The sequence below is a fragment of the Dama dama genome, chromosome 11 (assembly GCF_033118175.1).
Source record: "Dama dama isolate Ldn47 chromosome 11, ASM3311817v1, whole genome shotgun sequence".
NCBI lineage: Eukaryota > Metazoa > Chordata > Mammalia > Artiodactyla > Cervidae > Dama > Dama dama.
Window position 1 is genome coordinate 95,374,259 of NC_083691.1, and position 27,363 is coordinate 95,401,621.

Sequence of the window (27,363 nt, forward strand, 5' to 3'; positions counted from 1 at the left end):
ATAGGTTGCTATAAAAACTCTGGACACAAGATATACATTCACAAAAGGTTACTGACTATGATCCTATCACCATCCCTGCTACAGAAGCCTGGCTAACATAAGACAGCAACGCCAACACTCACTGACTGGTTAACATCGCCAAGGTCACCTGAGTGGCCCTGACTGGTGGAGGAGCTCCGTGCAGCTGCGTGGGTGAGGAGAGAGGCTTCTTGCCTGAGCTCGGGAAGCAGGTCAGTTCTGCTCGCATTAAGCTCATAAGAGTCTCTGACTCTAATTATGCGTCCATTAGTGAGAATTAAAAACAATTTGCATTTTCGGAATTAATACCCACCTACGGAAAAATGAGGACCCAAAGTCTGCTGGCTGAGTAGGAATACGAAGTGAGCTGGGTAATGAAAACTTTGCTTCAAATCAGGAAATAAAAAACACAGCATCCCCAGATAGAGAACGGCACTCAGCGGGCTTGATCATTTCACTTGTACTACACACGTCACATGCTTCCCTGGTGGCTCAGACGGTAAAGAATCCTCCTGTGATGCAGGAGACCCAGGTCCAGTCCTTGGGTCGGGAAGATCCTCTGGAGAAGAGAGTGGCTACCCACTCTTGAGTCCTTTGACTTATGATCAAAGACCATTGTTGTGGAAACCTCCACAGTGAGAAACCCCCACGATACACAGGTCATAGTCACAGTGAAACTCCGCTGGCAGCAGCAAAGCTGTGCAAACAGGATGAGCCACACAGCTGGTGTAATCCAAGCAAATGAAGATGAGGTGCCCTTATATAATCATGAATAAATTGTTGTTGTTATTGTTGTTTAGTCACTCAGTCGTGTCCGACTCTTTGAGACCCCATGGACTATAGCCCACCAGGATCCTCTGTTCATGGGATTCTCCAGGCAAGAGTGCTGGAGTGGGTTGCCATTCCCTCCTCCAGGGGATCTTCCTGACCCAGGGATCAAACCTGTGTCTCATGCATTGGCAGGCAAATTCTTTACCACTAAGCCACCAGGGAAGTCCATGAATAAATAACAAATAATAAGGGCATTGAGAATTTTAAGACAGTGAGAGCAGAGTATGGAACCAAGCCAGGGGCCCTTCCCAGCGCTGGGGCTGGGGACCATTCAGACGCCCGCTCTGTGCACAGGGCCGGTAGGTGGGGCCCCGCCTGGTGGAGCGACACTGCGTGAGCTTGCTACTCACCACTGTCACGGCATCATTCAGCAGGGACTCTCCAAAGACCAGGATGTAGAGCTGCTCGTTGACGTGGATGTTCTCAAAGACGGCAAGCACGGCCACAGGGTCCACAGCCGAGATTAAGCTGCCGAAGAGAAGATTCTGGAGCAAAGTGATGTCACTCAGGCCAAAGGCTTCGATCTGGCAGATCCCGAACAGCGACACCCCAATGCCAATGGAATTCCAAAGCGTGCCAACCACAGCGTACCAGAAGATGGTGCCAATGTTCTCAAAGAACGGGCGGGTGGGCATGAAATAGCCCGCATCCAGCACGATGGGTGGGAGGAGGTACAAGAAAAACACATCAGTCTTCATGGCCGGCGGGGACTTCTCATCCACTCCAAAGATAATCCCCCCCAGCAGAAGTCCCACCATGATGAGCAGGCAGCTCTCAGGCACTATGGTGGGAAGCTTGTGATACAGATGGAATCCTGTTCAGGAAAACATAGGGACAAAATGTGGGTTACAGAGGAATTATGGGGGCTTCCCAGGTGGCACAGTGATAAAGAATCTGCCTGCCAATGCAGGAGACTCAGGAGACGCAGGTTTGTTCCCTGGGTTGGGAAGATCCCTTGGAGAAGGAAATGGCAACTCACTTCAGTATTCTTGCCTAGGAAATCCCATGGACAAAGGAGCCTGGTGGGCTATATAGTCCATAGGGTCACAAAAGTGTCCCTATGTAGGTATCTTAATTCACATAGCAATCAAATATACATTTTTAAAAATAAAATGCAACATGCAATAGAAACAGTGAGAAAATAGTAAATAACATTTTGATCAGATACATCAACTAGCTGCTATTACTGCATGATAATTCTAATGGACAAAGACCAAGTAAGAGAATTTAACTCTAAAAATAAATAGAATCAGTGTAGACCTAGTGAGGACCAGGGACTCCCATGGCCATGAAGCAGTAATGAGCAGACCCTCAGTGGGCAATGGAAATGAAGTGGGGAACTTGAAAATCCACGCCTATCTGGCAGTAATGATAAGGCAGTCCTTCCCCGTCCTACCCTCACCAGAGTGATGCCATAAGAAGCCATCTAAAACAAAAGGTATAAATAAGACCTTTGGTCTCATAATACCCCAAATGAAATCCCTCATCATACCAGGAACCAAGAAGATGGCAAGCTGAATAATAATAATTTTTAAAAAGATACCACCATCATAATGACAGATGTTAGATTCATCTGACAGAAATGTTAATACTGCCATGATAAAGATGTTGCATGAGCAACGACAATCACACCTGAAACAAATTTTTAAAATGGGAAGCCTGAGAAAAGAAATTTAAAACTTGAGTAGAGAAATACATGATACAAAGAAAAATCCTATGGAGATTTTAGAATTGAAGAATACAACAATTGAAATTTTTAAAAATTCAATTGTATTGGCTCAAAAGCAGATTATTAGTCAACTGGAAGGATGAATTAGTAAACAGGAAAGAATTAATAAACTAGAAGATCGAATGAGAAAAATTAGCCAATCTGAATGACAGTGAGAAAACAGACTTATAACAGACAGAACGTGACAGACCTGTAAAACTGTAGCAAAAGATCCAACATTCATGTCATCAGAGTTTCAGAAAGAGAAAAGGAAAAGGGTCGGAGTGGAAAACTACTCAAGAAATAGTGGCTGAGACCTTCCAAAATTTGGCCCAAAATATGTGCGCTTAGTCACCCAGCTGTGTCTGACTCTTTGTGACCCCGTGGACTGTAGCCCACTAGGCTCCTTTGTCCATGGGGATTTTCCAGGCAAGAATACTGGAGTGGGTTGCCATGCCCTCCTCCAGGGGATCTTCCCGACCAAGGGATCCAACCCAGCTCTCCCACACTGCAGGCAGATTCTCCCACATTGCAGGCAGCCACCAGGGAACCCAGGGCACAAAATATAAACCTACAGAATCAAGATGAGTGAAACCCACACAGGAGAAACCCAAAGAAATGCACATCTAGAGAAACTATACTCAAACTTCTGAAAATATAGAAGAAAAAAAAAATCTTGATAGTAGATAGTGAAAGGACACCTTATCTGTAGGTGAGAAAACAGAATTTGAGCAGATTTCTTTTTGAAAATTGTGCAGGCGATCAGGAAGAGGCACAGTGTTAAAAAATAAATTCCAACCCACAATTCTATATCCAGTGAGACCAGCCTTTGGTAATGAAAAAGAAATCAAAACATTCTCATTTGAAAAAAAAACTAAGAAAATGTGTTGCCAGCAGACCTGCCCTAAAATAATGGCTAAAGGAAATCCTCAAAATGGAAAGCGATGGAATTTTGGAACATCAAGGATTAAGAAAAGAGAGTGGAAAGAGTAAAAATACAAGCAAATTCAATACGTTTTCCTTCTCCCCTCGAATTTTCTAAATTCAGCTTGGCCACTGAAGCCAAAATTACAACACCATTTGATGTGGTTCTCAATGTATATAGAGAAAATGTTTAAGACAACTAAGTGGGGAAAGTGAAAAAAAAACATTCAGGGGGAAAGGTTTCTACACTCACAGTGGCAAGTGACAACAACAGTAAGCTGTTATTAGTTATATGCATATACATTTTGTAGATATACATATATATGTATATATATCAATATATGATATAATACTTGGAGGAATCACTAAAAAAAAAAAAAGCTATACAAAGCTCAAAAACACTATTGATAGATGGAAATGGAGTCCCCAAAAGTGTCAAGTAACCCACAGGAAGACAGAAAAAGAAAACAGAGAAACGAAGCACAGAGAGAAAACAGAAAGGAAAATAAAAAGTGACAGATTTTTAAAATCTCAACCACAGATACATCAATAATTACCAAAAAATGTAGGTTGTCTAAATGCATCAATTAAAAGATAGCTATTAGCAGAATATAATAAAAAGCATGACCTAGCCATACATTGTCTTTAAAAAACTTGTACTTCATATGCAGTGGTGTAGTTACATTAACGAATGGAAAGAGTTACATCATTAAGTGTTAGTTGCCCAGTTGTATACAACTCTGCAACCCCATGGACTGTAGCCCACCAGACTCCTCTGTCCATGGGATTCTCTAGGCAAGAATACTGGAGTGGGTTGTCATCTCCTCCAGGGGATCTTCCCAAACCAAAGACTAAACCCAGGTCCCCTGCACTGCAGGCAGATTCTTTACAGTATGATCCACCAGGGAATACATCATAAAAATATTAATCCAAAGATCAAAAGAAAATGGGCTTGGCTAATATCCAATAAAGTAAGCTTCAAAGCAAAGAAATTTCCCAGATACAGGGAGGGACATTGGATAATTATAAAAAGGACCAATCCACCAAGAAAACATGGGAAGTCCAAATGCATATGCACCGAACAACAGAACTATAAAACATACGAGACAAAAACTGATGGAACTGAAGGGAGAAATAGGCAAATACATAATTATAGTTAATAACTTCAATACCTCCTCTCTCAATAATTGCTAGATCAACAGCCAACAGGATCTAATTCTACAGAACAGAGGTCTCCAAGCTCTGGGATCTAATACCTGATGATCTGAGGTGGAGCTGATGTAATAACACTAGAAATAAAATGCACAATAAATGTAATGAGCTTGAATCATCCCAAAACCACCCCACCCCCCGTCCTCAGTCCGTGGAAAAACTGTCTTCCAGGAAATTGGTCCCTAGTGCCAAAAAGATTTTAGACCACTGCTATAGAAGATCAACCAACAATAGCAGATACACATTCTTTCCAAGAATCCACAGAACATATACCAAGACAGAACATTTCCTGGGACATAAAAACAAATGTCAAAAAAATTAAATTTAAAAGAACTGAAATAATATAGGATATGTTTTTTGATCACAATGGAGTCAAAATGGAAATCAGTAAAATATGGAAAATTTTAAAAATCTCTAAACTTAGAGACCTAACCACTCACTTCTAATTAATCTATGGGTCTCACACCCACCAAGATGGCTATAATCAAAAAGACAGAAAATAACAAATGTTTTTGTGGATGTGGAGAAATCAGAACCCTTATATACGATGGTGAAAATATGAGTTGTGCAGCCATTTTGGAAAATAGTCTGGAAGTTCCTCAAAAAGATAAACAAAGACATCATTTGACCTAGAAAATTCACCCCTAAGTATGTGAGGATGAGATGGTTAGATAGCATCATCCACTCAGTGGACATGAATTTGAGCAAACTTGGGGAGACAGCAGAGTACAGAGAAGCCTGGCGTGCAGCAGTCCATGGGGTTGTGTTGCAAAGAGCCGGACACAACTTAGTGACTGAATGACAATCACTTTTCTACTGCCAACTTTTCTGTCTTCTTTAACCTTTAACTTTTCTCTTTTATTTCCCAATGGAACACACAGCCCACTGGTTTATATCTGATTACACTAAAGGTTTATTTGCACCTGTTTCAATTTTGTTAAGGTTGTAAGCACTACACTATAAAAGTAATATCTTTACTGTCTCCAAACACAAAAGAGCAAATACTGCCTGATTCAACTGATATTGACTACATTAAACAGTCGATTTCATGGAGACAGAAAGCAGAATAGAGATTACCCAAGGCTGGGAGGAGAGAGCTGGGGACTCGTTGGTTGACACGCAGAGTTTCTGCTTGAGAAGGTGCAGAAGTTCTGGAAGTGTGATGGTGGCACATCGTGAATGTATTTAACATCGCCAAATTGTAACTTAAAATGGTCTAATGGTCAACCAAGTGTCAGAGGCATAAGAAGGATGTGCTGGCCTCCTGATGGCCACCCCAGCACTGTTTGCACGCACAGGGTCCCTATTCGAAGCGTAAAACATGAAAATCTCTCACACACAAATTCCATAACAGCTTCCCATTTTCATCAGTGGTAACAGTATGTCACCATTTGTACTGACTCTCTTTGTAACACGATCCCACTCTGAGAATGGCACTCATTTGGATTATTATTAAGTTGAATACACAACAAATTCCAAGTGACCCTAACTGTCCCAGACAACAGACTCTGCTCCCTTCAATAAACCAAGTCTATATCCTGGGAGCAAAACTTCACGTAACATGAAAAAGCCTGGACCAGAGGTTGCAAACTGGCAGGCTATGGGCTATTATGACCTTCAGGGCTATTTTGTTTTGTTTGTCTGGTATTCTAAAATATTGAGCTAATATCTGGAAATTGAGTTTGCAGGTACAAATTCTCTTGTCTGGTTTATCCTGGAAAATCAGCAGACTGGGCCCTCTGTCCCTCACCCATACCAACGTGATCAGGGGGACAGCCAGCTTTAGCCGAGGCAAGGAGTGGCCCTCCAGCTCACCTGCCAGCTTCCCCCATCCCTGCCTCCCTAGTCACATCTCACAGGTGCCCTCCCTACTCACGCACTGCTAGATCCCGGCTGTCTGCCACCTGTCAAGAGCTCAATTCCAAAAGTCAATCTTAAGACGCAACTAAGACTGTAATGAAGATGAGGTTGGCAGGGGCTAGGGGAAACGCCCATTCTATTTCTCTCACTGTTCTTTTTAGACATGGGTGCAGGCTCAGTTGCTCACTCATGTCTGACTCTTTACAATCCCATGGACTGTAGGCTGCCAGGCTCCTCTGCCCACAGGATTTCCCAGGCAAGAATACTGGAGTGCGTTGCCATTCCGTCCTCCAGGGGATCTTCCTGACCCAGGAATTGAACCCATGTCTTCTGCTTGGCAGGCAGATTCTTTACCACTGAGCCACATGGGAAGCTCATATGTATGTATATATAAAGACTATTATTTCTCTGGATTTCAAGAAAAGTCACAAATTGAAAACCATAACAAGCTATTCCTTCAAATGACAGCTGTTCAGTCCCACCCTTGGAGGTGCCTGGGAGAAACAAGGCTCTGACCAGGGCTGGGGTGGCCAGGAAGATGCTCCTGGCACTGGATTCCTTGGCTCACAGGGCCTGGGGTGGGGGTGGGGGGCTAGCAGACACGCCCAGGGGGGCCCCCAGGCTTCTGCTGCCCCAATCAATGCAGGGCACGCAGGTCACAAGGGAAGTTCTCCGGGCTGCTGAAGAGGCTAAACCATGGCGGTGAACTCAGGAACCACAGGGCAAAACAAATAGTCCACTGATACGGCCCCCTCATCCTGTGCCTCGTGGAAGTTCTAGAACCCTCCAGTATCTCTTTAAAATCTATGCCAATGAAGGGACAAGCTTGGGCCACATCTGCTAGAGGGCTACCTCTGTAGTCCAAGGGGGTCACTCTTTGCCCAGGGATTGTCCAAGAAACTGACATGAAAGAGACGGCTAATAGCATCTATGTAAAGTATACATTCTGCATAATGATCTTGTCAAAAGTAAATTGATCTCTTCCTTTCCAAGATAAGAAACTGTCCTTGAAGTTGAAGGAAAGAGAAAACAGTGAAGAAACAGCAAATAAATAAACAAACAAATACACACACACTGTACTTTTCCGTAATCCTATTTCTCATTTCTCACTTAAGAGTTATTCATGGTTTTGAATTTTACATTCAATTGTTTACCACTAACTAGTTTTCAAAAAACCGAAACCAATTATGTGCTTGAAAGCCTTGATTACTTCCTGCCAAGGAAGTAGATTACTTAGAATGCCCTGGTAATGGGTCACATTCCCCTTCTTGAAGCTACAGCTGGGAGGGGACAGGGGGATGGGTCCCAAGGATGTTCAGTTCTTGCTATCAGGACACTCAGGGTCTAGGACAGCCAACAGAGGAACAATGTGAGGCTTGTATCATATCAATTCTGCAAAATACTCTGTGAGCAAAGTGCAGTTGAGGTGGAAGACACAGCCCGCACCATGCAGACAGCCTGGAGAAGACCACCCACAGCCTACCACCTGGCTTCCCTGGTGTCTCAGCACTAAAGAATCCGCCTGCCAATGCAGGAGACACGGATTCGATCCCTGGGGTGGGAAGATCCCCTGGAGAGGGAATGGCTACCGACTCCAGTATTCTTGCTTGGAGAATCCCATGGACAGAGGAGCCTGGCGGGCTGCAGTCCATGGGGTCTTGAAGAGTCAGACACGACTGAAGAGACTCAGCACACACAGCCCACCAAGGCAGCAGCTCTGTCCCAGGAAATAACAGTGACACTGGACAGTCAAAATATTTCTGCAGATACAATGCCCTGGGATGAAATACGTGCCTCCCAACACCAAGTAAAGTGATCCAGGGGGCTTTCTAACACAGCCAGGTAGGAAACAGGATCCCTGATGGCAAAATGCTGAGTGTGAGCCCTGGCCACACCGAGTATTCTTACTTAGACAAGTCTTTAGGGTGTGTTTCATGTGAACTGCAGCTCTAAGTCATCACAGAACTTGCTCTGCATTCACTCTGCCTGCCCACTTACATTGTATGGCTAAGAAGCAGATCTCAAAGCCCTTTTTTTATGCTGGGCATCTTTTTTTTTTTTTTAATATTTATTTACCTGACTGTGCCAGGTCTTAGTCACGGTATATAGGTTCCTCAGTTGCCGCATGTAGGATCTAGTTCCCCAACCAGGGATTGAGCCCGGGCCCCCTGCATTGGGAACACAGGGTCTCAGCCACTGGACCACCAGGAAAGTCCCGCTACATCTTTAATTTTACTGCATTTCATCTCCTTGTGACTCTGAACCCTCATCTTTTCTCTTTTCCTTCATTTTCCATTTTAGTGATAGAAAAGGGATGACCAAGAAAGGATTGGGTCTGAAAAAAATCATTCTGAGGGTAAACACTTTCCAGTGTGCAGTGATTCTTTAGGGGGAATTTCAGAATTCAGGGACTTAGTAAGTTCTGGTGACTGTTTACAGAACAGACCCTTTGCAGAGCCTGCTATAGCACAGAGGGAGGAAGCTCTGGGCTGGGGGAGAGGTGATAAGATTCTGTAACCTAGTTTCAAAACTTTCTGTGCAGGCCAACAGTTGAAAGCAATTTTTATTTTAACACCCACCCGCCCCCCCAACCCCGGGGTTAGATGTTAAATCCTGGACATTTGTCTTTCAGCCCACGTGTTAGTAAATGATTGATGCTGCTTGTGGGTTTTGCCATTTGCCCACTGTCATTGTTAAGTTCTACGAGGCTATCCAGGAAGCCTACCCCACCCACCCACCCACCCACCTTGTGCCCGGGTTTTATTTTCTGTTTGGTTTTTAATCCTTAAGAGCCTGCCTTCTAAATAAACTGACCACTTGCTTAAAATAAGTAGATCAAAGGGTAGGAAAGGAATCCACAATTGCCAGTTATTGCTACCTGATTTCATTTCTCAATCAAGTGGTTGCTCGTATTCAATCACCAGTGATTTACATGGTGGGGACCTATGGGTACACTGGAGCCTTGGGCTAAACAAAGAGACTGCCCTATTTGGTAAATTAGACTATTTTCCAAACCATCTAAAATCATAGCATGTTCATCTACTTTGCCTCCTCTCCGGTTTCTGATTTTTACCAGCTCTTTGCACAACCAAGTGTTGTACCATTTGCCTTTCATTGCAAAGACCACCAGGGTTTCAAGGAACATCAAGATGTTTGCATCTTAAGGATCCTTATGTAGTCTTACAGCTCCACCTTCATCATATATATTATGTTTCATCAAAATAGCAGTTCAACCTACTAATACATTGAGGGGGTAAATGGAAGACTGGAGTCCTGCCAATGATGCACTTTCGTCCAAAGATTTAGAATTGAATCCCTGGTGTCAGAAACTTCAAAACTCAAAATTGAAAACAGCAAGATCAAATGAAAAAAACAGCAAACAAAATCGCTGGGGAGGGAGTGAAGTCATTCAATACATACATTAACTATCCAATCAACCAGTCCTTTTGGCAAAACTATTAGCACTCTTGAGACAGGTTAAGAATAAGATAAAACACAGTAAAGACTTCCAGGAAAAGCAACATGGATGATAGATATGAAACAACTGAAAATATAAAACAATGTAGACACCCTAAGTTTTATCTCTGAACATACCAAGCTCCACAGAGGTAGACAAACACAAAGATACATGGTTTCCATCTCAGGAGACTGTACCTTGAGGAGGGAAGGACACTGAGTCCAGGGTAGCCAATAAACAGCCATGTCAGATAGTAACACAGCGCTCTGCAGCAACTCAGCCTGGGCCGCAGGGCGCAGAGGGACTGGGCTGGAGCTTGCACGCAGGCGTATGCATTTTCTAATTCCCTGAAAAACATAAGCTCAAGCTAGAGGCAGCATCCTCCCTGCCTTCCAGACAATTCACCAGAGAAGTTACAAAGAAGGATGCCCATTCTCCCGAGCGAGAACAGCTGGTACCAACAGGGTATCCTTCCCAATCCAGCAGAACGGAAACTTCAATCAGATAGGAAGGAGGGGGCTGGGATTTCTCATCGTTCCTCCTCACCATTTTAGTGTTTTCTTAGAGAAAATGTACACTCAGCCAACATGCGGTTCTGCCTAAGGATCTGGTGATACAGAGGGTCATGCGCACGCTAAGTCACATCAGTTGTGTCCACCCCTTTGGGACACCGTGAACTGTAGCCCTCCAGGCTCCTCTCCGTCCCTGGAATTCTCCAGGCAAGAATACTGGAGTGGGTTACCATGCCCTCCTCCAGGGGATCTTTCCGACCCAGGGATCGAACTCACATCTCTTTATACCTCCTGCATTGACAGGCAGGTTCTTTACCATTAGCGCCAGCTGGGAAGCTCAGAGAGGGTCAGTGGGTGGTTTTAAAATTGCAATAAGGACTCTGAGTAGCACTTTGTTTTAAAACTCTTTCCCATCCAGATTTCTAAAGGAACCCTGTTTGTACACAATGTACAAAGGGACTTGGAAATAACGCTGAAAAAAAGTGTTTCCCCTGCCCGTGTGTGAGCAGACATGTCTAGGGACCTTGATGACACTGTAGACCCAAAAGCTCCGGAGGTGTCAGGAGCGGGGTAGTGAAGAGAGATTGCTGGTGCAGAGAAGGACTCACCTGACCCCTGACCCTGAGTGTTGGGTTTCAAGACAGGAACCTGGGATAAAATAATGAGTTTTCTCTTGCATTGCAAATTAGCTTACAAAAGTAGCATGATGGTTTCTTAAATGTAGGCAACATTGGACATTGAAATACACACAATTTAGAGAGAAACCTACACACAACACCAGCACCTGGAGACAGGAACGTCTAGGCAATCTGACAATTGGCTACAGAACCACTGGACAGGGGACACTTCTGTGGCGTCATACTACGAGGCTCTGGAGAAGGAAACAGAACGTCTGCGCTCATACAAGGGCCAACCACATTTTCTCAGGGAGCAAGTTTTCTTAAGGGATAAACTCTGTCTCAACAACCCAATCAGGAAGCTACGGTAAGTCTCCTACATACGAACTGTCAAGTTGTGAACTTCCAAAGATGTGAACATACGTATGGTCCCAGCAAGGAACCAGAAGCTGTGCCATGGACGTCAGGCAGGACTGAAACTGCAGCTTGCCCTCTGTCTCCTGCTGCTGACGATCCTTCAGCTCTACCAGCTCCCACCTCCGCCAGTCAGTGACTCTGCTTACCCGTTCACTCGATGCCAGCCTCTGGATGCCAGGTATTGGGCTGTTACAACAGTACTTTGCAAGGTACAATACTGTAAGATTAAAAGTGATTTATTTTCTGTGTTTGTTTTTTATGTATTATTTGTGCTAGAGTATTATAAACCTAGGACAGTACAGTACTGTATAGTCGATTGTATTAGTTGGGTGCCTAGGCTAACTTTGTGGGAGAGAACAAACTGGACTTATGAATGCTCTCTCAGGATGGAACTTGTTTGTATGCAGGGGATTTACTGTACTGCCATTACCCTACAGATGAAATAACTGAAGTTAGACAGGCTCATTAACTCATCCCCGAAGCCACAGCTGATATGTGGGTGCACTCAGGTTTGGGGCAGCAGAGCCCAAGGCACCACTCTAAACTGGTGCAATAATAGCAGATGCATCCTAAGTGGGGTGACTGAGTAAACCACCATACAAACCAGTATATTTGAGAAGGAAAGGGCACAGTGCTAAGACCTGCACTAGGACAACAAATGTAAACCATGGACAATCCAGCATAGATGATTGCCTTCCCGACCACGTGGTTAAAGTCAGAGGAAACAAAAAGCATCTCTAAATATTACTTAGTTATTTAAACAATGGTTGTTTATTGAGTACCTACTATGAGCCAGGCATTGTTCTAGACAGTGAGTCAATAGATAAACTCCCTTCCTGCATGAAGCTTAGGTCCTGAAGTGTCAAATACATGTGCATCTGTGTGTATGTGCATGTGTACACGTGCCCAATTTAGTAAGTATGCACATGCAACAGTGAAACAGATTTAACATATTTTCTCCTGTAAATCTGTTGAAACAGAACTTTGTCCTATTAACAATTACATGGTGGCTCAAGTTATATGGGTTGAACCTCTAGCCTACGAACCTCCATCATGTTAAATATTGTTTTAATAAACAGTTTTTATTCAGAGATTTCACATATTTAAAGAAATGTTCTACTCTTATGAAATTCTTTTTCTATTGGAATATAGTTGCTTTACAATGTTGAGTTAGAGGGGCTATATGTACACACACACACACACACACACACACATATATCAAAAGGAGAAGTGGGTAACAGAGGATGAGATGGTTGGATGACATCACTGACTCAATGGACATGAATTTGCACAAACTCTGGGAGGTGGAAGAGAGGACAGCCTGGTGTGCTGGTCCATGGGGTCACAAAGAGCTGGACACGACTTAGCAGCTTAACAACAACAGTGTACACATATAGCTGATTCACTCTGCGGTAGAGGAGAAACTACATACATATTTCAAACACACATTCAGGTTCTACAATCGCCGAGGTAGGGAGGTGGAGAAGGCTAGACCAAGATTCAGGAATTCTAGACACACGCTGAGGAATCCTCGAGTTACGGGGTTTGCCTTCTTGTAGTTTTCTACGCTAACTCAGCACAGAGTTGCCATGTGTCACACTAACCGTAACTCTGCAGTCACAACTTGCTTTCATGTATCACTTCAGTTGGTTCCCCCAGTGACCCTCATCACTGTCCGATTTTACAACGAAAATCTGAGACAGTCCACATGAGATGATAAGGTTCAAGCAGGACCTCAGCGCAGGTCTCTGGGTCCAGGTGAAGGTCGTATGACACCGGGCACGTCAAGACGTTCTGGAGACCATGGGCAGATTTCCAAACCTCATAGTCTTCTCCACGGACGGCAGGCTGCCAGGGCGAGACAGGGCAGTGCCCAAGTACACTCCCCGGGGACCCACCTCTCCCGCGGAATAGCCGTGACACCTAAGCTCTCTAAGCCTGGTTCCCCATCTCCTTTCTGCCTCTGGTGCCTGCCTCCAAGAGTTAATGTGAGGATTAAAGAGAATACTGGGCGTAAAGCAGCTGACTCAGATTCCTGGCATGAAAAAAGGCTCCATCCTTGTGAGCTATTATGACTCCACGGAAGAGGCCCCCATACAGGGACTATCGGCCTCTCCCATCTCCACCCTCCAGGCCACAGGGGAGACACTGCCGTGCTGGGGTGTGTGACACGGCTCAGGTGTCCCAGCCCACGCATCGTAGGAAATAAGCTCACGAATTGGGAGTAGCAGGACCGGCCGTGGCAGGATTGCAGAAATACGGCAGTGGGGCGTTTCTCGGTCCTGGGCCTCAATGAGGAATGTCCACGGTTCACAAAACCTTTAAGTGACCTCAGAGTGATTTCAATGCAGGGCGAGTATGTGTACTCTGTTTCATTATCAGTCAAAATTGCTAAGCACAACTGTGAATTTCGTTTCTCTTTCCTTGACACACGAGCCTCTGTAGGCCAACACTAAGGAATAACATGAAACTCACCTTTAAAATATGACTTCTGTCCTTGTTGGTTATCTATGTTATTAATATATATAGGAGTGCGTTATCTGTTAATCCCAAACTCCTAATTTCTCTCTCCCCCATCACCCACTTTGGTAACCACTAAGTTTGTCTTCTATGTCTGTGTTTTGTATATAACTTCATTTGCATCATTTTTTTAAAGATTCCACATATAAGTAGTATCATATATTTATCTTTCTCTGTCCAGTTTACTTCACTGAGTATGATAGTCTCTAGGTCCATCCACACTGCTGCTAATGGCATTATTTCATTCCTTTTTATGGCTAAGTAATACTCTATTGTATGTATGTACCACATTTTCTTCACCCATTCATCTGCCAGTGGATGTCTAGGTTGCTTCCATGCTGTGGCTATTGTGAATAGTGCTTCAGTGAGCACTGGGGTGGATGTATCTTCTCAAATTATGGTTTTCTCCAGATATATGCCCAGGAGTGAGACTGCAGGATCACGTGCTGACTCTATAGTTTTCTAAGGATCCTCATACTTTTCTCAATGGTGGTTGCACCAACTGTACAGCACAGAGAACTATACTCAATATTTTGTAATAAGCTACAAGGGAAAAGAATCTGAAAAAGAATATATATATATGTGTGTGTGTGTGTGTGTGCATGCTCAGTTACTCAGTCCAGTCTGACTCTTTGGCGACCCCATGGACTGTAGCCCGCCAGGCTCCTCTATCCAAGGAATTCTCTAAGAAAGAATACTGGAGTGGGTTGCCATTTCCTCCTCCAGGGGATCTTCCCAACCCAGGGATCAACCCCAAATCTCCTGCACTGACAGGAAGATTCTTATCATGGTGCCACCAGGGAAGCCCACATATATGTATATAACTGAATCACTTTGCAGTACACCTAAAACTAACTTTACAACATTGCAAATCAACTATACTTCAATTAAAAAATTAAATTAAACTAAATTTAAAAATATTATTTTTTCATGACCACAAGGAGAACTTGCAGAGGGATTCCCATGCCTTCCCCTGGAACTACTGGAGAGAGAGGAACACACACATCTTCAAACAGGAATGAATCTATAAAAATCAGGATCAGAAACCCTTGGACACTGATGAACAATGTGCAGGATTGTTGCAGGAAGTACATCAATTATGACTCATTACATTTAAACGATGTAATTGCAAGAGAGTAAGCTATAATTGTATATGTCTCATTTAGCATGACAAGACGCCCATGTTCACACAGCTCTTTAATAATAATGAACACATGTTTCTCTTAGCTTAAGTTTTCTTTTGCTATAAAAAGTAAAATCTTTGTTATGAATGTTTTTCTTCCGTACGGAGTCTTTCACATTATCCCTATGGAAATACTAAACAGTGGGGAGCAGATACAGATCCCTACTTCTACCCTTAAATGCAAAAACTAAGTAGGTGAAGACCTGCCAGGATCACAAGACAATATTAATGGCAGAACTGCAACTGAATAGCATCTTCCTACCTCTGGCGTTACTCTGCCGACAAAGGTCCATTTAGTCAAGGCTATGGTCTTCCCAGTGGTCACATATGGGTGTCACAGCTGGACCATAAAGAAGGCAGAATGCCAAAGAATTGATGCCTTCCAACTGTGGTGATAGAGAAGACTCCTGGAATTTTCCTGGAGAGCAAGGAGATCAAACCCATCAATCTTAAGGGAAATCAACCCTGAAGACTTGTTGGAAGGACTGATGTTAAAGTTGAAGCTCCAGTATTTTGGTCATCTGACGCAAACAGACGACTCATTGGAAAAGTCCCTGATGATGGGAAAGACTGAGGGCAGAAGGAGTAGAGGGCATCAGAGGATGAGATGGCTGGATGGCATCACTGATACAACGGATATGAACTTGGGAAAACTTCGGGAGTTGTTGAGGGACAGGGAGGCCTGGGGTGCTGCAGTCCATGGGGTTGCAAAGAGGCAAACACAACTGGGCTATAGCAACAACAACAGCCTCTGACTGGGAGACATCTTTTCCAAAAGTAGGTCCAGCACATCTTCAACTGCTGAGCTGCTTCTCTTCTATTCAAATATGGAAACTACAGGTCAAGAGAAAAGTCAGGTTAACTCAAAGTGCAATGACAGTGACAATGAAATTCTCCTTCACAACCAAAGAGAACAGAAGGTAATGAAATAATACCTTCCAAACGGTAAGGCTTCCCCGATGGCTCACCAGGTAAAGAAACCCCCTGCAATGTAGCAGACACAGTGGACGTGGGTTCAATCCCCGGGTTGGGATGATCCCCTGGAGAAGGCAGGGGCAACCCACTCCAGTATTCTTGCCTGGAGAATTCCATGGACAGAGGAGCCTGGTGGGCTACAGTCCATGGGGTCACAAAGAGTCAGACGTGACTGCGTGACTAATCAGTAGCAGCAGATGATAAATGATTATAATTTCAGCTCCTATACTCTGTGATATAATCATTCAAGAGAATACTCAAAGACATTTTCACACAAAGATCAAGAGAATTTATCAGTGGAAGCCTCCCTTCCCAAAGTATCCACTAAATTAGACATTTCATTAAAAAGAAAACAATCTGGAAAAAAGAGGAAACAGAAGAAGTAACAATGAGGAAAAAATGGTAAGCATGTTTAGAAATCTGTGTAGACACTGTTTGCAAAAATTAAAAACTAACTCGTGGAGGAAATTAAATACAAATCAGGTCTAAATTATAAGGCAAAAAGATATAATTCTGAAATTGGCAGATAGCAGGTAAAATTTTTTTAATTTAAATACTATTCATGAAGACAACAAAACAATAATAAAACAGAAAATAATATGTTTACTGTGATCCCAAATGTAATTTTAACGTTTTACATATATTAACAAACTTAATTCTCACAACAGCCTAGGACGTTGGCACTTTTACTATCCCCATTTTACCAAAGGGTAACTGAGCTCAGAATTTCAGTTATGCACCAAAAAATCATACAACTACAAAATTATGCAAGAAAATGTTCCTGAGATGTGAGCCAAGGCAGACTGGACTGGATCCTGTTTAATCAGGTAATCTTATTAAAACTGAAGTGCAACCACAAAAAAATGGAAAGAGAATATATGATAATATATTAAAAAATGAAGGGAAAATTTGACTAAGCGAAAATATGACAAGAAAAGAGAACTGAAGAGACCAGGTAAAAGTGTAGTAAACAGACAGCAAAGTCCAAATATATCATTATGCACAACATATATAATTATCCTTCTCCTTAAACTGCAGATATTTGAAAATTTAAATTAAAGATAGAAAGTCTACTTACATGTGGTTTAGCGATGTACAGCTAAAGGAAAATTACCCAGTTGATTTGATATGATAATTATGGTTAGGGAAAAAATATGTCTGGAAAATATAGGTGTGGAAAACATAGATACAGAAAAAAATATATGTTCAAAATGAAGTTTTTGAATAGCAATAGGAATATAAGAAAAAATAGACTTTGAGCCAGAAGAAAAATATTTAAAATAGGGACATTAATGAGTAACCTAATAAGTAAAGGAAGGATTTACTGAGAAGATTTTAACAATATTGAGCTAGTATGTACTTAATAATAAAGCATCAAAATACTAAAGCAAAAATTAACAAACTTACAAGCAGCAATTGACATCACAGTCTTAGAGAATGTACCCCCAGAAACTAATAGGTAAAGTAACCCAAAAATTGGTAATGCCATTTAATATCTGCACTCCATAATTTGAAATTTCATCTAGTCCTCTGTGTGTATGTACATATGTGTGCCTGTACATGTGTACAAGAGCCTGCATGTAATAGAGAACACACAATCTTCTTCCATCAAAGCTTGAAATGTAGTTTTAAATGACCACCTACTAAGTCACTGTGTGTGTGTGTGTGTGTGTGCGTGCGCGCACGCGTGCACTCAGTTGTATCTGCCCCTTTGCAACCCCACGGACTGGAGCCTGACAGGCTCCTCTGTCCATGGAATCTTCCAGGCAAGAATACTGGAGTGGGTTGCCATTTCCTATTCCAGGAGATCTTCCCAACCCAGGGATCAAACACAAGTCTCTTGTGTCTCCTGCATTGGCAGGCAAATTCTTTACCACTCACCCAGCTGGGAAGCCCCATTAAGCCACAGAAGATGTCTCAATCAACATCAAAAATCAATCAGGTGTATATAACCAAAATGGACTAAGCTATGAATAAAATAAAAAAATTGCCATACATCTCGAAATGTTTATTACTACAACTCAAACTATAATCCTAAATAATTATTGGGCTACAATAAAAAATCACAAGGAAAATTTAAAACACTGAGAATTGAGCTAAAGTGAAAACTCTATACATCAAAACCATGCAAAAGCAACTGAAACAGGATCAGAAGGATCTATTTCTAGCCTTAAATACGTATATTACCATTCCTCTAAATTATACACATTGGGATCATAAGAATTCCTCTTTAGGAAGAGTCTCATTTAATATTCCTATTTCTTCTCATGAGGCGTTTATTTGACTCCATAAAGACCCAACCGGATGTTACAGGTCCTGATGCATCATCAACGGTCATGATTCCAGCTTTACCACCAATGTGTGGTGTTAAGTCCTCCTCAGAATACAGATGGTGTGCAAGTTAAAAGCAGCAATGATTTCACACCAATTATTAGAAAGTGCAATTTCATTTGCACCATCTCGCCAAATTCTTTAGTCTTTACCATTTTCTTTATTGCTATTATTATAACTTGCAATAGACAAATTTACATCGAGTACCATGAATGCTTATTAATTTTTATTTTATTTTTTCAAAGTTTTTATTGGAGTATCATTGATTTAAAATGTTGTGTTAGTTTCAGATGTACAGCAAAGTGAATCATATCTATATCTATATTCTCTACTCTTTCTTTTTAGAGTCTTTCCCCACACAGGCCATTACAGAGTACTGAATAGAGTTCCCTGTGCTATACAGCAGGTTCTTATCAGCTATCTATTTTATACATAGTAGTGTGTATATGCTGGGCTTCCCGGGTAGCAAGAATCCACCTGCAATGCAAGAGACCTTGGTTTCATTCCTGGGTCAGGTAGATGCCCTACAGAAGAGACAGACTACCCACTCCAGTATTCTTGGGCTTCCCTGCTGGCTCAGACAGTAAAGAATCCACCTGCAAAGTGGGAGACCTGGGTTCGATCCCTGGGTTGGGAAGATCCCCTGGAGGAGGGCACGGCAACCCACTCCAGTGATCTTGCCAGGAGAGTCCCACGGACAGAGGAGCCTGGCGAGCTACAGTCCACGGGGTCGCAGAGAGTCAGACACGACTGAGCGACTCAGCACAGCACAGTGCGTATATGTCAATCTCCAATTCCCAATTTTATCCCCCTTCACCCTCGTCAAGGCTGTGGTTTTTCCAGGGGTCATGTATGGATGTGAGAGTTGGACTATAAAGAAAGCAGAGTGCCAAAGAATGGATGCTTTTGAACTGTGGTGTTGGAGAAGACTCTTGAGAGTCCCTTGGACTGCAAGGAGATCCAACCAGTCCATCCTAAAGGAGATCGGTCCTGGGTGTTCATTGGAAGGACTGATGTTGAAGCTGAAACTCCAATACTTTGGCCACCTCATGTGAAGAGTTGACTCATTGGAAAAGACCCTGATGCTGGGAGGGATTGAAGGCAGGAGGAGAAGGGGATGACAGAGGATGAGATGGCTGGATGGCATCTCCGACTCCATGGACATGAGTTTGAGTAAACTCCGGGAGTTGGTGATGGACAGGGAGGCCTGGCGTGCTGTGGTTCATGGGGTCACAAAGAGTCGGACACGACTGAGAGACTGAACTGAACTGACCTTATCCCCAGTAACCATAAGTTTGTTCTCTACATCTGTGACTCTTGTTTTGAAAATAATTTCATTAGTTACCATTTTTTTAGATTCCGCATGTAAACAATATCATATGATATTTGTCTTTCTGGGTCTGACTTACTTCACTCAGTATGATCATCTCTAGGCCCATCCATGTTGCTGCAAATGGCATTATTTTGTCCTTTTTATGGCTGAGTAATATCCCATTGTGCATGTGTGCCATATTTTCTCTATCCATCCCTCTGCTGATGGGCATTTAGGTTGCTTCCATGTCCTGGCTACTGAAAAAGTGCCACAATGAGCATTGGGTGCGTGTGTCTTTTTAAACAAAGCAATCAACAAAGGATTAATCTCCAAAATAGAGTACCATAAATGTTTTGTTTATAACATAATCCCAGGTATCAGTGTTCCACAACTGTGAATTTAATGAGAATAAATAAATAGCCATATTTTGGACAAGATGATGACGAGAAAATGGCTTAGTAGGAGTTATGACAACTAAACTATTTAAATATCTTTGTCCACTTTAATAAGACTAATGTCATATAGCCATGCCAATTGTGGAGCTTGTCAGTTCATAAAAGTATTTATCACTGAAAATATTGAAAGTAATGCTAATTATGTTTTCAATTGTAAGTGTTTTTTCAGTGATTAATAACCCTTATAAGGTTGGAGTCAACATACTGGAACACAAGTAACTTCAATAATTAATGAGGTAAACTTTCAATGCAGTAATTTTTTAAATAAAAACAAAATACACCCTAATAAAGTAGAAGTAACTAAATAATAGAGAGCAGAAATTTATAAATTAGAAGCCAACCAGAAGCAATCCTTTGAAAAAGAATAAAATAAATAAACTTCTATGAATTTTGATCAAAGTAAAGAAAGATAAAAATAACAATATTAGGAAAAATAAAGTAGAACTTAAACACAAATAAAGTGAAGATTTTTTAAATCACGAAAAACAGATTTCTTCCCATAAATTTAAAAATGCAAATGAAATAATGACTTTCTAGAACAATAAAAACACCAAAACTGACCTAAGAGGACATAGATAAGCCAACAGAACAATAAACTTTAAAGCAATTGAATCATTAGTGAAAATATACCTATACACAAACCAACCAATTCACCTGGTTTTACAGGTGAGCTTTTACAAGCCTACAAGGAACAAATAAGTTTATACAAAAGGTTTTCTGTATACCTCTTTAGGACTTCAAGCTATGCAAAAGAATTCTGTGAAAGACAAAGCATCTCATTAATGATAAATATTATTCTCATTTTTAAAGTTGACCCAAAGACCAACACTTTTGGTAGGAAATCACCTGCTGTTATTATAATAGGTACAAAATTATATCTGTGGTAGAGTGCATTGATAATTCTAGAAGGCATTTGAAATGATCTTTAGAAAGAAACCCTTGAAGTCATCCTTTGGACAGAAAACAGGAAAAGTATGGTCTGCCCAATAGGAAGAGATGGTGGCTTTGAGAAAGAAAGAAATTAGACTTCTTCTTTGAGCTTTATTAGGAACAAATACACGTCATTAGGAGCACCTGGCTTTACAGGTGTGTTCAAAGTGAGACGTGGTTCACAAAATAAATGAAAACCATGAGCCTCATCCAATGACCAACCAGTTGGTGAATAGGCTTCAGGAAAACCAAATGTAACAAAGAGAAACAGATCAAAGGCAAGGATGGGTTTTTCCAGAGATCAAGATCTCAGTAATCAGGTGGATATTAACCAAAGAAACTCTCTGGTTTCATATTTAAATTCAGAACTGCCTGGAGCCCAGAGGAGAAACATTCATGCACCAAACTGCTTTGTCTTTCTCTTAAAATAACAATACAAGTTGCTTCCTTTCAAGATGACAGGATGAAGAGAAGCCGAAAATTCTGCATGCTAACCCAAGTTCAAGAGCAAAAGTGAGAGATGACACCTGGAAGAAGCAAACAGGCCAGCTTCACATGACTGCAAGATAAGTGACCAGGTGTCCGGAGAACCACTGAGACAAACAGGGAGGCTGTGTTACCCTAAACAGCAGGGGCACACTGCCTTATCCCAGGACCCTGAACAGAGTTAGAAGGTATGCCCAAGTTCACCCAGTTTAGGACAAATCCTACTAACCCACTTCTTGGGCAAGGAATTCAGAGAAGACAAGCTTAGGATGAACAGGTTTCCCAGGTGGCTCAGTGGAAAAGAATCCGCTTGCCAATACAGGAGTCATGGGTTTGACCCCTCAGTCAGGAAGATGCCCTGGAGAGAGAAATGGCAACCTACTCCAGTAATCTTGCCTGGAAAATCCCACGGACAGAGGAGCCTGGCAGGCTATACAGTCCACGGGGTCATAAAAGAGTTGGACATGACAATGACTAAATAAGCAACAAACAATCTTAGAACACTCTAGGAAATTTTTCTCTTCTTCATGCTCTGGCTACCTATTATTCCAGGTTGTAGAACTCCATCCCTGTTTCCAGGATTTACCAGGCAGACTGAGCAGTTATAACTGTTTAAAAAAATCAAGTCACTCAAAATATAAACATCCAAAGTGAAAGAACAATAAGAGTTCAAATGCATGAGGATCTAAGTGAAAAAAAAAAAAATCAGGAGATCTTTCTTGACAAAAACAAAACAAAACTTTTCAAAGGTGGACCAAATCTGCTGCATTCTTTTATTTACTTAACCCACTTCACACACACACATACACAACATCATCATCATCAATTTAAGAAACTTTTCAGCTGCAGAACTTTCTTTTTGATCAAGTCACTAGAAAGTGGATTGTCCCTGATAATCAAGTTGTTGTTCAGTTGTTAAGTTGTGTTTGACTCTGCAACCCCATGGACCTCAGCATACCAGGCTTCCATTGTCCATCACTATCTCCCAGAGTTTGTTTAAACTTATGTCCATTGAGTCAGTGATGCAATCCAACCATCTCATTCTCTGTCTCCCCATTCTTTTGCCCTCAATTTATCCCAGAATCAGAGTCTTTTCCAATGAGTCGACTCTTCACATCAGGTGGCCAAAGTATTGGAGTTTTGGCTTCAACATCAGTCCTTCCAATGAATATTCAAGGTTGATTTCCTTTAGGCTTGACTGACTTGATCTCCTTGCAGTCTAAGGGACTATCAAGAGTCTTCTCCAACACAATTTGAAAGCATAAAGCTGGATCATTCAACACTGCTAAAAATGCATTTTCTCACTTCTAATTGTAGTATTTCTACGGTTACAGTAGACAGCAATCTAGAAAATGATTTCTGAATTCACCACTGAAAGTGGTTTCAACCTCCTACAAATGCTATTAGGTGCCTCCGTTGGGGGCAACCTGTGATCCACATTCAGCTTAATCACTAGCAATGTTCCTCCATGTTCTCTGGGGCAGGTAAGCTCAGGTACACTAGGTACACGCTAAAACAACTGCCCCAAATACAAACCGCAACATTTTGCATGAGTTAACACTCCCATTCCCCCATAGCCTTACATCCCCCTGCACTGACTGCTCAATTCATCACCCTTCCCTAATGTGAGCTAGTCACATCATACAAGTCCTGCCAAAGTAATAGTCTTTCCAGAGTGTACATGCTAAGTCACTTCAGTCTTTCCAGTGCACACGTTCAACTAGAATCTGAATGACCAGACCACGGTTTAATGGGCTGTAAAAATGCCTTAGGTAACTGCACAGTCTTCCCTAAAGCCAAAGAGAAAGTTTAGGGCCTTGGGGGCAGGGGGGCGGATCCCTGGGCATTTTATAGCTCTTCTAGGAACAGAGCTACAGCAGATGGACAGGGCTGGACTATACACTGGAAGAACCCAGAAAAGACCCTATGCACTAGCTTGTGGCTCAGCTGGTAAAGAATCTGCCAGAAATGCAGGAGACCCTGGTTTGATTCCAGGATTGGGAAGATCCCCTGGAGAAGGGATGTGCTACCCACTCCAGTATTCTTGGGCTTCCTGGTGGCTCAGATGGTAAAGAATCCACCTGCAATGCGGGAGACCTGGGTTCCATCCCTGGGTTGGGAAGATCCCCTGGAGGAGGCCATGACAACCCACTCCAGATTCTTGCCTGGAGAATCCTCATGGACAGAGGAGCCTGGCAGGCTACAGTCCATGGGGTCGCAAAGTCAGAAACGACTGAACAACGAAGCACAGCACTAGCTTATCCTTATTTCTCTGAGAACCACACCCTCATCCCGCCACAGCGGGATCTCTACTCCACTCAGACCCTTCCGGCCAAGAGACATGAACATCATCTGTTTCCATCTGGATGCCACATCACAGGCAGGAAGGAAAGAGGAAGTTCCAAATTTGGAGGGGGCAGAGTGATGGGCAGAACAGCAAAGTGCCAGGGAATATAAACACATCTGGATGAGAAAACTGCCAATGGGAAGATAAATACATCCATGAGCTCACACAAGCAAGAACGCCTTTTAATAAAACACTGTACAATTAACATGATAAGGTCAAATAAGATAGATAGATCATGACAGAAAAATAAAGCAAGTGTTAAAAAGGCAAACTGAAGATAAGAACGCTTGGAAAAGGCGGAGCCTAAGACAGAAGCAGGAAAAGGGGAGAGGCAGCCCAGTCCAGAGGAAAAGGAACCGTAGTGCCAGAAAACTGTCAAGAGTAATTTCTGCTTCTCTTCCACCACTTCTGATGGTGACAATCCTCAGTACTCACTGCATGCCCAGCTGTCCTAAGAAGGTTATACACATCTCTTCTCATTTAACCCTGACGCCAAACAAGCCTCCAGGGTAGACAGGAAGATGAGCCACTGAGCAGAGCTGGGTGGGATTCTGGCTCACCAGCCGGCAGCAAGGCAACATTCCCATCTCTCAATTTCCTTGCACATGAAATGCGGTCATCATTTCTGCCCTGGATGATTGTTAAAATTAGAGATAATGAACTTAAGTGCCTACTAGCAGCTGTTATTAGTGTGAGTGATCAGAAGAAGATAATCAAGAGTGAGGAACAGGAGAAAGAGCCACAATTGAATAGAAATGGCAACAGAGAAGCAGTCATAGAAACAGGGGAAGGAAGCACTATGCCAGGGACAAAGATTCAGAGCGAGAAAAAGAGAACACAGAACACTTGGCTCTCCCCTTTGTGTCTGTGCAAACTGTCTGAGTTTTATTTTCCACCTCTACCAAGCGGGTATATACTATCTGCCCTTCCTACCTGGCAGGGTTGCCCTGAGGACAATATAAGGAGACGAGCACCCGCATTTACAAGGACAGGCAACACGTTTATGCAAACGTGCAATCTGCTGAATAGACGGAGAAATCCTTTCCCCCTTATTCATTTCCCAAGGGAAATTAAAACAGTCAACCAGTTTTAATGTCAAAACCGGGCAATTACAGGCTGCAAAGCCACTGAACAGCACATGTCTTCTTTGGTCACCATTAACAGAATCTGGTTAATATAATCTAACATCGAAGATTCAGCTTCTTTCCTGCAACGTGCACCTTCTACAAACTTGTTTTGCGCTTCTGTCTCAATTTATGTCTTTGTTTATTCCTCTCTGGAATGTTGTTCCCTTTCATCTGCGATGGACCGTCTTCTGGTCATCCCTGAAAACCTAGTTGAAATGTTTCTCTGGCATGAGGAAGTGATTCCCTTCTCCCTACACTGCATATTATCTTTCCTGAATGTCTTACTCCACCTAGCACCTTTCTGGATTATGATCACTGGGCTGTATGCCATCCACTCCCCCCAGTATCCAGGTGTGAGGATGTCAGCAATGCGTCTTTTTATCCTTTACGGAGACCTTAGAGCATGGGTCTTTTCAAGGGGCAAATCTATAAAACATATGCAATAATGCATAAATTCTGTCCACCTAACAACTTTTTGTAATCATTACAACAGTAACTGCCATATTCTAGTATTAAAAAGTATATAAATATAAAGTAAAAATAATATAAAGTACCACAATCATAATAAAATTTATGTGGGGTGAAAATAAATGAAGATGAATGAATAAACCAACAAGGCCTACTGTATAGCACAGGGAACTCTGTTCAATGTTATGTGTCAGCTTGGATGGGAGAGAAGTTTGGAGGAGAATGGATACAAGCATATGCATATGTGTGGCTGAGTCCCTCTGCTGTCCGCCTGAAACTATCACAACATCGTTAATCAGCTATACTCCAATACTCCAATACAATAAAAAAATTTTAATTTTTTAAATTAAAAAAAAAAGGTAAGAAAATAGATTTGGAGATGTAATTTCCAAATGAGAGTTTAAGGTAGTTTTTGAAACTTGGGTAAATTATTTTTAAACACGCAACTGGCTTCACTGGCCTTAGTCACCAATAAAATGATTCCTGGAGAGCTGTCACTCTCCAGCCTTGGCCCAGAGGAGGGAGGGCACAGGGCCTCTTTTCCAGACACCCTGTCGCGCTGCAGGCGCTCCGGTCTCCCTGGTTCCCTTCTCCAGACACCGCAGCAGTCAGGTGCGGGGCAGGGTCTGCGTCGCTGCCAAGGCGCATCCATCTCCAAGCATCAAGAACTTCGACCATTCTAGCAGCACTGGCGCCCTGCTCCCAGTAAGTGAGACCCTAAATTTCAGCCCACTTTCCTCCTCCCGCAATCAACACATCTCCACTTGGCCAGAGGGCTGTCACTTGGCATGCCAGGCAGAGGAAGCAGCGAATCGCTAAGTTGGTTACAGGTTGCAACTCCCGGGCTCTTTCAAGGCCAAGTTCCACAAGAACCAAAGCATAAAGCTGCTCTCCCCCCACCCCCACCCCCGCCGGCCCCGGAGAGGGGAGGTCCCTTTGGGCCAGATGAAGCTGCTCTGTCGCCCCTGCCCGGGTCCCCGGGGAGACGGCCACGACCCAGAGGTCAATTCGCCGCGGCCCCCGGGCGCTCTCCGGAGCCGGGCCCTGCCCCACCCCCGCGGGTCCGGCGCGCTCACCGATCTTGGCCAGGGAGGCCAGGAGGATCCACAGGGTGATCTCGAAGGGGATCTGCACGTGGGGGTAGTCCAGGGTGAACACCGGCAGTCGGCTCTCCTCGAACGGCGTCGTGCCCGGAGCCACCACGCTGGCGGGGCTGGGCGGACTGGAGCTCGTGCCCCGGGCCCGCGGCGCGTCCAGCAGGGTCTCGGCCCGGGCGCCCGCCGGCCCCGCCGCCTGCAGGAGCAGCAGCAGCAGCAGCATCAGCAATGGGGCCTGCCCGCTCAGCCCAGGGCCCGCCGGCTCCATGGGCTCGACTCCCCGCGCCGCTGTAGCCGGAGCGGTCGGCCCTCCGTGCGCTCAGCGCATCGCCCCTGAGCCGGCAGCGCCGCCCGCCGCCGCCAAGGGGCCGGGAGTCTGCGGCGCAGCGGCCGGGTCCCTGCTGCGAGCAGGCGCAGCGCCTGGCGGGCGCGCACGGGACACTCGAGGCCACAGCACGGACCCTCGGCGCCCTCAGCCGCCCGTCGCCGCCGGCCGCCGGCCCATGTCCAGTCCGCCGCCCGCCGCGGTTGCAGGCCCGGCCCCGGGCGGCCCGCGGGCGGGGGCGGGGCGGGGCG

General features: G+C 43.5%; 1 protein-coding gene across 1 annotated transcript in view; it reads right to left on the reverse strand.

Moving 5' to 3' along the window:
- SLC9A2 (solute carrier family 9 member A2) overlaps positions 1-27,070 on the reverse strand; it is an 87,872-nt gene extending 60,802 nt beyond the window's left edge. The window contains exons 1-2 of the mRNA XM_061155841.1: positions 26,767-27,070; positions 1,200-1,663 (exon numbers count right to left, since the gene is read on the reverse strand). Of these exons, the coding sequence (XP_061011824.1) occupies positions 1,200-1,663; positions 26,767-27,055 (753 nt within the window). The 5' untranslated portion in view covers positions 27,056-27,070. The remainder of the gene's footprint in view (positions 1-1,199; positions 1,664-26,766) is intronic.
- Positions 27,071-27,363: the final 293 nt, after the last annotated feature.